This window comes from Oryctolagus cuniculus, chromosome 8 (genome assembly GCF_964237555.1).
Source record: "Oryctolagus cuniculus chromosome 8, mOryCun1.1, whole genome shotgun sequence".
Lineage (NCBI taxonomy): Eukaryota > Metazoa > Chordata > Mammalia > Lagomorpha > Leporidae > Oryctolagus > Oryctolagus cuniculus.
In genome coordinates, this window is record NC_091439.1 from 129923626 (window position 1) to 129935645 (window position 12020).

Consider the following 12020-nt stretch of genomic DNA (forward strand, 5'->3'; position numbering starts at 1 on the left):
TGTAATTACAGTCATGTACCAGAAATACACAGGATGATAATAGAGACACAAAATGAGTATATTGGATCTTACACATCATCCCTTTAAAATTAAAGTAGGAAGGAAATTGGTGAAGTATAACTATTAAGCAATTTTTAGAGAAATAGTTGGCTAAAGATATTTTACATTCTTTTACAATTCTAAGGAATTCCTGTAATAGCTGTCAAGTGCAATAAGGATGGAGCTAGAAGGTGAAGCTCTTTTAAGATCTGAACTTGACTGCATGGATCAGATTCTCCTTCCCATTATCAATTCACCATGTAAGACATTCCCTGTTATCTCATCAGGCTATATTTTTCTCAGTATAGATTCAGGCCCAAATTGCAATTATAAATGCTCAACAGGGAAGTGTTAAAGGTTCAGAGCAAGAACTGTGCTTTATTATCCTTATTTTTTTTTTGACAGGCAGAGTGGACAGTGAGAGAGAGAGAGAGAGAGAGAAAGGTCTTCCTTTTACCATTGGTTCACCCTACAATGGCCGCCGCGCTGCAACTGGTGCACCGCGCTGATCCGAAGGCAGGAGCCAAGTACTTATCCTGGTCTCCCATGGGGTGCAGGGCCCAAGCACTTGGGCCATCCTCTACTGCACTCCCTGGCCACAGCAGAGAGCTGGCCTGGAAGAGGGGCAACCGGAACAGAATCCAGTGCCCCGACCAGGACTAGAACCCGGGGTGCCAGCGCCGCAAGGTGGAGGATTAGCCTACTGAGCCACAGCGCCAGCCCTGTCCCTTCCTTTCTTCTTCTAGTATTCCTGCTTTGTGTGTGTCATACCTTTGTAATTGTCCCATAATCTTAGGCATTCCATTAGCGTTTTCCCCATTTCTTTCTTTGGCTTTTAGTTGAGGAAGTTTTTATTGATACATACCCAGCTCACGGATTGTCTTCTCTCTAGTGTCTAGTCTGATAATGAGCCCCTCCAAGACATTCTTCGTTTCTGTCTCAGTGGTTGTTTTGATCTGGCAGTCCCTTTTGATTCTTTGAGAGTTTCCATCTATCTGTGTGCATTGTTCACATGGTCCTGTATATCGTCCAATTTTTCGATTACAGTTGTTTTAATAACCCAGTCAGACAGCTCCAGAATCTTTGCCATGGTAGGGCCTGGTTTTGATGTTTGCTTTGTCTCTTCAGACTGTGCATTTTTCTTGCTTTAACTTTTTTTTTTTTTTCTGAAAGCTGGACACAATGTATCAGGTAATAGAAAGCAAAGTAAGCAGGTCACTTAGTGTGAGGTTTATGTTCCTCTAGGTAGGAGTTAGGCTATTTAATGTTTGCTTTGCTGTAGGTATCAGAGGTTTCATTTTCCTTTTGGGCCTTTATTGTGGTCTCTCACACTCTTTTTTGGGGTTTCCCTAGAAATTGCTTCTTAAATAGAACCTGTGTCTGGTATAGATCTGGAGCCCGGATGATGTGCTAAAGTATTGAAGGAAGAAAGCATGTATAATCTTAGGATTGAATATTTGGTTTCATTGGCCTACATCCCTAGCCTATAGCTTTCACAATACTTTTCTAGCCTTTTTCTTTGCTCTTTTATCCCCTGTGCAAGACAGCAAGACTTCCAGGGGCAGGAGTTGGCTAATTGCCCTTCCCCAAGGTCAATTAGGCTCTAGGGTAGAGAGGTCTCCTTGTTCTCAAGTGGAGAACATATAGGCAGGGCTATTTCAAAATGATGGCCTTTCCTCTCCCCTGCAGTCTGTATATGTATGTGTGGTGTACATAGCCCGTAATTTCTTTCTTCCGTCTTCAGGAGAGCGGCATTTTGGGAGGGGGAGCATGACAGCAGTGCCGGTGGGCAGGTGGAGGCATGGGTTGGGAGAGGAAGAACTTTTCCCATGGCCTGGATTCCATTTTGGGGATTTTCTGGCCTTGGCCAGAAGCAGTCTTGGCCGTGTCCATGAGAAGCGGCCTTGACTCCTGGCCTCTCTTCTCTGGGTGGTTCTGAACTGTAATGTGTGTGCAGGAAAACTGGCCTGGGGCACTCTCATGAATTGCACATAATCCGGTGAATTTTCACAGACCGCACACAAGGACTAGAAAGAAGCTTAGAGAAACCCCAGGAATTCCTCTGTGCTCTGTTCCAGCCTGTCCAAGGTTCTGACACCTCATGGTAAGTACTGGATTTTTTTTCTTTTTAAAGATTGGTGTGAAAGGCAGAGTTATAGATGAGGCAGTGGTGGAGAAAGATTCAGTGTATGGGTTCACACCCCAGGTGGCTACGATGTCCTGGGGCTGGGCCAGGCTGAAGCAGAAGCCAGGTACTTTATCTAGGACTCCAGTGTGGGTTCAGGTGCCCAAGTCCTTGGGCCTCTTGCTCTGCTTTTCTAGGCTTGTTAGCCAGTTGGATCACGAGTGGAACAACCTGGGCATTTGGGGGTGGGGGTGGGCCGAGCCGTGGCAGAGTGGATGAAGCTGCTGCCTGCAGTACCAGCATCCCATAGGGGTGGTGGTTCAAGTCCTAGCACCTCCACTTCCGTCCCAGCTCTGCTGTGGCCTGGCCCAGCAGTAGAAGAGTGCCCAAGTCCTTAGTCTCCTGCAACTGTTTGGGAATCCTGGAGGAAGCTGCAGGCTCCTGCTTCAAATCTGCTTAGCTCACATCTGCTCAGGCTGAAAATGGAGAGAAGTGGAGAAACTTTACAGGTGGCACTGATGGCTTGATGGAAATGAAGGCGTGAGAATGATGCTAGGGTTTGACTTGAGCTGCTGGTGAAATGGTGGGTCAGTTATTGCAGGGGAAGATAGGGGGCCAGAGCAAGAGGTTTCATGGGGAAATCAGCAGTTTGGTTTTGATACATTGAGTTTCCTGTGTGTGTGGTTGTGGTTGTGTAAGGACAGATGTTGATGGAATGGTATGACTTTTTATTTTAGATGATTGGGATAGATTTACATCCAGAGTGAATTTCTGGGAGCAGCTGTTACAGTTATGTAGGTGACACGATGAGACTCTGAACTGGGACAGTGGCTGTGCAGGGGGAGGATGTGCAAGGTCTGTGTGAAATAGGACCAGTTGGCCTTAGTGACAGTTCAGTTGTAGCTACTGGTACAACTTAACCAATTGAACTTAGGTAACATTGGTGGTTCAGGATAACTCTTAGTTCTAATGCTTGGTGATTAGTGGTGCTGGCCTGTCAGGAGAAGGAAGAAGGGAGTGAGTGAGCTCAGCCCAGGAGGTGTGGAGTTTTCAGCCTGTGGGCTCTCCCAGGGAAGACACCTGGCAGCCTGCCTGGTCTGTGAGCATGGAAAGGGAGACTCACTGCTCCTAGGATGTCAGATGTGTGTATGATTGCTTTGGAACCTTAAGAGTTGCTTGTTTAGCTTCAGACTCTTAGTAATCTGGGGTTGCATTGAGAAAAACAGCATTGAAAGAAATGCTCCCAAAGGAAATTAGATATTACATTCTAGGATCACAAAACAGTTAGTGCTTTATGATCCACTTATTCTGCAATCTTCTACTCTGAAGAAATAAAAATGCAAACATTCACGTGCAAAGATGTTTAAAGTCACCTTAGTTGTAATGAAGAATGGGATAAATGCACAGAAGGTAATCCTCCATGTTAGCATGCTCATTCTAGTGAAGGGGTTATGGTGGCTTTTATCCTCTCCTTTTTGAATGATTGTGATTTACAGTTTTTCCAAACCTGAGCATGTCTTCCTTTCTGATGAGGGAGGAAAAATGAAGTTAGGAATAATATATACATGGAAAAGAATAATATATAAGTAAGTAGCAAATTCTGCTGCATCCACAGAGTAAAATGGTAGAAAGCTATTTATTTTTTAGATTGTATGTATGTATGTATTTACTTGAGAGACAGAGTTACAGACAGCGAGAGAGAGAGAGACAGAGAGAAAGGCCTTCCATCCACTGGTTCACTCCCCAGATGGCCGCAATGGCTGGAGCTGTGCTGATCTGAAGCCAGGAGCCAGGAGCTTCTTCCTGGCTCCCGCATGACTGCAGGGGCCCAAGGACTTGAGCCATCTTCCCCTGCTTTCCCAGGCCATAGCAGAGAGCTGGATCAGAAGAGGAGCAGCTGGGACTAGAACCGGCACCCATATGGGATACAGGTGCTGCAGGCAGAGGATTAACCTACTGACCCACAACGGTGGCCCCGAAAGCTATTTATTTTGTTATGAAAAGTTTTTAGGTAGGTGGTTGAATGCTTATAAAGTGTTAAGAGTACCTAGGGTCACCAAATTCTTGTGCCTTAGTGTTTCCATAGTGTTCTTTTATATATATATATATATATATATACACACACACACATATATATATATATATATAATGTTTTTGGTAAGGTTGGTAGTAGTGTACTCTCTGTCATTTCTGTGGTTAAGTCCCTTGAGTCTTTTCTTTTTTTTTTTCCTTGTTTCCTGGGGATACATGTTTTGTCAGGTCCACTGAGTTTTCAAGAGTTGTATTTTAGTCTCCCTGATCTTCTGTTGGCCACAGGTCCCGGCCACATGTCAGGGACACTCGGGCCTTTAGGACCTAGATGGAAGGAAGTACAAATCGTATATTATATTGTATCTTCCCAATGAAATGCTATATTTTGTTATAAATTGTTTTTGTAAGTATTATACATTGTATTTTGTATGTTATAAGTGTACTTCAAATTGTATATTGTAAAAGGTATAGGGGCTGGCACTGTGGCATAGTGGGTTACTGCCCTGGTCTAAAGTGCCGGCAACCCATATGGGCGCTGGTTTGATACCTGGCTGCTCCATTCTGATCCAGCTCACTGCTGTGGCCTAGGAAAGCAGTAAGAAGATAGCCCAAGTCCTTGGGCCCCTGCACCTGTGTGGGAGACCTGGAAGAAGCTACTGGCTTCGGATTGGTGAAGTTCCAGCCGTTGCGGCCAATTCAGGAGTGAACCAGAGGATGGAAGACCTCTCTGTGCTTCTCCTCTCTCTGTGTCACTCTGACTTACAAATAAATAAATCTTGACAAAAAGAAGTATATGTGCTCGGAGGTATCACGTACAGTCCCAGGAGTCACGAGCGTAGCTGGCTGAATTCTGATTCTAGGATGGGTGAACCACCAGGTGGGTATCTCCCGTTAGGTGAGCGATTAAGATGCCTAGCCAATGTGTTAATTTTCAGGTTTCTTATTATTTTCTGGATTTTGTGGCTAGGAGATGGGAAATGGATCAAGTCATCCAGAAAGGATGTTTCTGCTCGCAGTTCTTTGACTCCTGTTTTACCTGATTTTCTAGTTTATCTCAGCTTGTCTTGGAGGTTCTCCAGCACAGCAGTGATAGCATCGACTGGGAAACCAAATAGATGGTTGGGTGTGTGCTATTGCCCCACTGAATTCTGATTCTGCCTCCGTGATACACAGTGTTTCCCTAATTGTGGGAGAAAGTTCCTGAGGAATGTATTTTGTTACATTGTCTTGCTCCAGATAGAACAAAGCCCTCATGACACTTGTTGTACTTATTTTTTTCTTTACCAAAGGTGGATCTTGGAAAACTTACATTTCAGCTTTGCAAAACAATGTATCCAGGACTGTTCACCAGGGGAGGCCAAGCAGCCTCTTTCAAGAAACTGAGATGTTTTGTCTACTATTGCTTTGGAAAGGATAGGGCCCCAGGCACGAGCTATGCAGACATCCTGCAGAAGCTCTGGGGTTCCAGTCTTTGAGCATGTGCGCTAAGCTTGATCAAGGGGCTGGCCTCCCACAGCTGGTGAGCCAGGGCTGCAAGTCCCAGTGGCCCCCAGGTGAGGAGGGAGGGGCCAAGGGACTGCGGCTCTTGGCTGTCAGGCATGTGAGTATCTGTGAGCCTTCTGTGGGCACCTGGCCTTCCTTGGTCAGCCAGTGTCTTGAAGACAAACCCACACAGGAGCGTGTCTGCCAGAGGGTCTGCAGCTTGGCTGGTGGAGAGGCGTGCTACCATGGGAGCATAGGGATGTGCAGGGTAGCAAGGGGCACAGCGGGGCCGAGCTGGGACACAGACCCTCTGCCCCATTCCTGACTCTTTCAAACTTTGTTCAGGCTCCAGGTACATCGCAGCAGCTGCTGGAGAGGAGGCATCCCACCTGTACACAGTGTCATCAGCTGCTCCACATGCCTGGCCAGAGCTGGATGCCCAGTTGCCGTGTCGTGCTTGGCCCTGAGGGCACAAGGCAGCTGCATGATCGGTGAGTGAGTGCGGGGCACAGGGGAGGGTCCTGGAGCCTCGACTGGCCTGGGTGCATGTGTCTCTGCTGGGCCCAAGCCTAGACCTTTAGGGATTGCCCGATTTTCAGCTTGGCCCCAACTCCACTGGGCAATCTGGAGTTGGGACTCTGAAGGCAGGACTGTGGCACATCTTGCCAGTTTCCTCAGTTCCTTCTCTGAGCAAAAATGTAGTGGAGATATGGGCTGAGGGCCACGTGAGTCTGTGCCGTGTGAGGGTAGACACGATGGGTGTGATGGGTGGGCTGTGCTTGCTGGCACAGGTGCTTCTCTCTGTCACACTTGATCTTGTGGTAGTTGTGGTGATTAGGAAAGTGGGTTCTCTGCAGACCCCAGGGAGGTGACATTTCTCAGCCTCCCAGTTCCACCTGCGGTGTGATGGAATGCCCCTGCAGGAACAGTTGGAACCATGCACAGGCATCTAAAGACAGGAGAAAATAGTGATTGCTTACTCACTAGCCACAGGGTGGTGGCTGTGCTGGGTGAGTGAGGAGTCCCCAGCAAACCCCACAGCACCTGCAGGCAGAATCACTTTGTTAGTTGCAATATTACTTTATTGCTTTTTTTTTTTTTTTTTTACAGACAGAGTGGACAGTGAGAAAGAGAGAGAGAAAGAGAGAGAGAGAGAGAAAGGTCTTCCTTTTGCCATTGGTTCACCCTCCAATGGCCACCGCAGCCAGCGCACTGCTGCCGGCACACCGCGCTGATCGAAGGCAGGAGCCAGGTGCTTCTCCTGGTCTCCCATGGGGTGCAGGGCCCAAGCACCTGGGCCATCCTCCACTGCACTCCCTGGCCACAGCAGAGAGCTGGCCTGGAAGAGGGGCAACCGGGCCAGAATCTGGCGCCCCGACGGGGACTAGAACCCGGTGTGCCGGCGCCCCTAGGCGGAGGATTAGCCTAGTGAGCCGCGGCACCGGCCCCATTCTGTTTCTTAACCCTGACATTTCAAAGAACACAGGCTAGGTTTTTTTTTTTGGGGGGGGGCACACTATCCTGCAAATTGGGTGTATCTGATGTTTCCTTGTGATTGGATTCAGATTATGCCCTTTAGGGTAGTGTTATCATTGGCATTGCCCGAGTATCCTTTCTAAGGCACAAAATAACAGCTTTTTTTCCCATCTTGATGAGAATACTGTTGATCATTTGATAAATAAGGTGTTACCTGCCAGGTTTCTCCACCATTTCTCCTCCTTGAAATTAATAACTAATTGCAGAGAAGGGTTTAAGACTTTGTAAGTAATATTGTTCTTTCCTAAAATATCACCCATTAGGTTTGATTTTTAACCTCTGATATTCTATATTGATGAGTTGGGGTTTTATTGTAACAAATTCTTTTCCTTCTCTTTTGTTGATTTCTTTAGGTGCAAATTGATTGATTACTTTTTGTTTTATTCAGTGGATTATAATTCATTACTGACATGAGTTATTTTAATATTTGGCCATATTTGGCCAGTAGTAGCTCCTTCACACTAGCTCCATTATCTTAAGATAGTTCCATGAATCGTTCAGCCTTTGCTTTACGTTCTTTTAGGCTACCATAATGCCCCTAGCTCATTTGCTACTTAACCTTTGCTTCAACCTTGGAGTGAGCATTTCTCTAAGTCTTGGTTGCTTTAGAGGGGAAGGGTACTTTAGGAACCAAGATTTGAGTGCAGTGAGTGTTCAATGCTACTGAGGGGTTATTGCTCCCAGGCCCTGATTTTTTTTTTACATTTAACACTATTGTTTATTCAGTTCCTATGTACACTTTTCTATCTCCTGGTCCTTATTTTGCAGATTTCAAAAATGTGTTATTTCATCTAATGTTAATTTGTTCTACTTTTTGTTCTACTTTCAGGAAGGTGCAGTTGTTGAAATTTTTATTCGCTTAGATTGAGAAAAGGGAGATGAAAATAGATGCGGCATTTATGGCTTTTCTCCTATCATCTTGTTTAATTTTTTATTAAATATAGTATAGTCTAAAAAATTCCCGAGTTTTCAAGTAAGTGCAGTTACATTTTAATAATTCCTGACATGCCTGAGCACCTGCTGTGTGCCAATAAGCACAAAAGAGCTGTCTCTCTGGGTTTTTGGTTGGTTTTTCTAGCTTCTTTCTTTGTTTTGTTTTGTTTCAAATTCTGACTTTGTCATTTACCAGCTTTGTGCCCTTAGGCAAGTTTCTCAACTGAGTCTCAGTTTACTCTTTTGTAAGAAGAAAGTAATAGTAGTGACAATTCTATGTACTTGTTTTGAAGGTTCAAGATATTCATCATAAATTTAGAATAGTGTCTAGCAAATGGTACATGGAAAAATACTAGTGCTCATTACCAACATGAGATTGTGTTCTTAGCTCAATTGATCCTTCTCAGCAATCCTGCAAAGCAGAGATAATCAGTCCATTTTACTGATTAACTGTGTCCTGCACAAGTGAAATATCATTTACCTGTGATCACAGAAACTGCTAAATTTAGCAGAGTGGGGATTCAAACTGAGGTCTCTGCTGCAGAAGGTCTGACAAAGAAGGTATCTCCTTCTCTGAGAAAATGGAAAGCACTGTAGCAGTCAGGACCTAAAAGGGCACAGGACAGCAGTCACTGTGGAGTCTACTGCTTGCATGTGTTCTCACTGTGCTGTTTTCACTAGGCACCAGAATCCTGAGAGTGCTGTTGCTGTTTTCACCAGAATCCTGGTGTTCTGTATTCATGGCTTTTGGAAATGCTTTTTCAGTTGCTGATTCCAAATTGAAGGAATATTCTGGAGCGGGGGTGAAAAAAACTTAGCTGTAAAAGGGATTTCAGTTGTTTAAAAAAAAAAAACTGGTTACACTGATTTTTTAAATATGTACTATAATAATATTCCTCTAAATACAGTAGAAGTAACTAGTGTTTTAGCTTTTCATTTACTAAATATTATAATTTTTTCACCATTGAATATTCATTTTAAATTCTCAGTTTCAAACCTATTTGATTTTAGTGCTAACTTTTATGTCAAACCATCTAACATTTTAAAAAATTATGTGCTACAAACAGGCTTCCTTTTAAAAATTTCTTCATTAAATATATACTTTGAAACCAACATAAAATTTTGTGCAGAATACTGGTTGAGGCCGGCGCTGCAGCTCACTAGGCTAATCCTCTGCCTGCGGCGCCGGCACCCTGGGTTCTAGTCCCAGTTGGGGCTCCGGTCCTGTCCCAGTTGCTCCTTTTCCAGTCCAGCTCTCTGCTGTTGCCCGGGACTGCAGTGGAGGATGGCCCAGGTCCTTGGGCCCTGCACCTGCATGGGAGACCAGGAGGAAGTTCCTGGCTCCTGGCTTTGGATCGGCACAGTGTGCCGGCCGTAGCGGCCATTGGAGTTTGAACCAATAGAAAAGGAAGACCTTTCTCTCTGTCTCTCTCTCTCTCTCACTGTCTAACTCTGCCTGTCAAAAAATAAAAAAAAAAAAAATAAAAAAAAAATACCGGTTGAAAGTACTATCTTGCAAATGAAATGAAAAGTAAAAGAATAAAAATAAACTAAAAAAGTAGGAAAAAAAGAAAGCCAATTCAGACTCCAGGCTGTGATCAGCCTTAGCCCTAGAAGATATTGTTAGCTAATGTTCTGTATATGCTGTATATGCGCCAAATAGCCTTGCCTCTGAGGAATTTTTAATTTGAAAAGAAGCCAGAGGATAGCACAATGCTGTCCTGTGGTTCAGAGACTGTGACAATGTGATGCTATATTTTGCAAGTGATGTGGCAGGACCCTTTTTTGATTTTTCATGAGTTTCAGTGAACTAGTTTTTGTTGGACAATCTTACAAGCTAAGAGTAACTATTAAGTGCCTGGTGCTACATCGGAAATAATGATTCATATTTTTTGATTATTTTTATTTATTTATTTATTTATTTATTTATTTGAAATGCAGCGTGAGACAGAGATCTTCCCTATGTTGATTCATTCTCCAGATGCCCACAATAGCTAGTTTTGGGCCAGGCCAAAGCCAGGAGCCTAGAACTGAAACCATGTCTCCTCCGTGGGTGCCAGGTACACAACTACTTGAGCCATCATCTGCGATCTTCTAACATTTAAATTATAGGAAGTTGTATATGAAGTGGAGCCAAAACTCAAACACAGAGCCTCTGATGTGGGGTTTATGTATCCCAAGCAGTGACTTGACCACTGTGCCAGACCACAACCTTCTTTGATTATTTTAAAAAGTAATGTATTTTGATACAGAAAAAGTTGACTACTGTAGATAATCAGGCAATATTGTTCTGCTTAGCTCTGGCTTTCCAAAATGTGCAAATCTCTTTTCTTTTAATTGATGTATTCCCGTTATTTTAATTTAATTTAACACATGTCCTGGGTCTAAGAAAAGTAAAAGAATGAGAGTTTTTGATATTCATATACATTAAAAACTGTGGCAGCTTACTTACATGTTACCTGTCGCTTGAATATCCATGGCAAATATCTTGTGTATATTGCTGCTATTGCTGGAATCAATCTCTCTCCATCTCTCCCTCTCTCTCTCTCTCTATGGGGTCAGGGAACAAGTTGACAGTATAGTGGGAAGAGACTTGATACCAGTGTCCAGAGTTGGTATTCAAAGAATATTTTCAAATGGAAATGGTGTTCAAATGGTAACTGGATATCTATGCTAGACCCAAATCTAATTAACTCAAATATTAAAAATTTACTAATGCTTTATTTTTCCCATTTTATTGTGAACATATAGTGGTTAATCAATAAAAGATAGATGGTGGACTTTCTAAGTGCCTGTAAACTAACATAATACTAACTTAATTAGTATTTTGGAACCTTCTGCCTACACTCTAACTTTACTCTCCTGAGATTCTTTTGGTTCAAAGTGAGAAGCATCTTTGACTTTAGAAAGTAAATTTAGGAGCCAGTGTTGTGGCACAGCAAACCGAGCTGCTGCTCGTGAGGCCGGCGTTCTGTCTCGCAGTGCTGGTTTGAGTCATGACCGCTCTGCTTCTCTTCAGCTCTCTGCTAATGCTCCTGAGAAAGTAGCAGAAGGTGGCCCAAGTACTTAGGCCCCTGCCACTCATGTGGGAAACCCAGATGGAGTTCTAGGCTCCTGACTTTGCCCTGGCCCAGCCCTAACTATTGCAGCCATTTGGGAAATGAACCAGCATATAGAAGATCTCTCTGACTCTGTCCTTCTCTCTCTCTCTCTCTCTCTCTCTCTCTCTCTCTCTCTCTGTGTGTGTGTGTGTGTGTGTATTTGACTCTCCCTTTCAAATAAAGAAATCTTTTTTAAAAAAATCTTCAGGGGGCTGGTATTTGGAGCCGTGGTTAAGATGCCACTTGGGTTGCTAGAATCACGTATTGGAAATCCTGGGTTGAATTCCAGCTCCACTTCTGATTCTGGCTTCCTGCTGATTTACACTATGGGAGGCAGCAGATCATGGCTCGGGTATTTTGATCCCTGACACCCATATGGGCTACCAGATTTGAATTCTGGGTTTCTGGCTTCTGCTTGGCCCAACCCTGGCCATTGCAGGCATATGGGGAGTGAACCAGCAGGTGGAAGATCTGTTTCTGTCTCTATCTCTGCCTTTCAACTGAAGTGAAACTAATAATTTTTTTTAAAAAAGTAACTTTAGCTTAGGTGAAATGTTGTTACTTTCTCTTTCATATTGAGCTTTCTCCTCCTAAGTCTTTCAATGCACACTTTTCATGGAAACTTCTTTGTCCGAGCCACTGACTTGTTATCCCTTGCCAACATCAGTCCTGATGCTGAGTTTGCAGTGCAGTTGTCAATTGAAGAAAGTTTGACAGATACTTCCTTAGTGTGCTTTCAAACAGCCCTATTGTATACATCAAGCAAAGGTAAT

General features: G+C 43.9%; 2 protein-coding genes and 1 long non-coding RNA gene across 25 annotated transcripts in view; 2 read left to right on the forward strand and 1 right to left on the reverse strand.

Moving 5' to 3' along the window:
- The window catches only part of LOC138843592 (rho GTPase-activating protein 20-like), a 1064354-nt gene that overhangs the window by 391360 nt on the left and 660974 nt on the right, over positions 1–12020 (forward strand). The gene's annotated exons all lie outside the window — the stretch shown is intronic.
- The window catches only part of LOC103346233 (protein transport protein Sec24B), a 230300-nt gene that overhangs the window by 204113 nt on the left and 14167 nt on the right, over positions 1–12020 (forward strand). The window contains 2 exon segments of the mRNA XM_070048243.1: positions 2053–2143; positions 6023–6168. Coding sequence (XP_069904344.1) covers positions 2053–2143; positions 6023–6168 — 237 coding nt within the window.
- LOC103346232 (uncharacterized) overlaps positions 1–12020 on the reverse strand; it is a 54175-nt gene that overhangs the window by 12612 nt on the left and 29543 nt on the right. For 4 of the 13 annotated variants that reach the window (XR_011378545.1, XR_011378544.1, XR_011378543.1 and 1 more), the window contains exon 2: positions 3538–3689. The exons of 7 other annotated variants lie outside the window; for them this stretch is intronic. This is a non-coding gene — a long non-coding RNA (uncharacterized lncRNA). Of the gene's footprint in view, positions 1–904; positions 1931–3537; positions 3690–12020 lie in introns of those variants that run through there. 2 more of the 13 variants (XR_007917972.2, XR_011378546.1) reach the window with 2 other exon arrangements.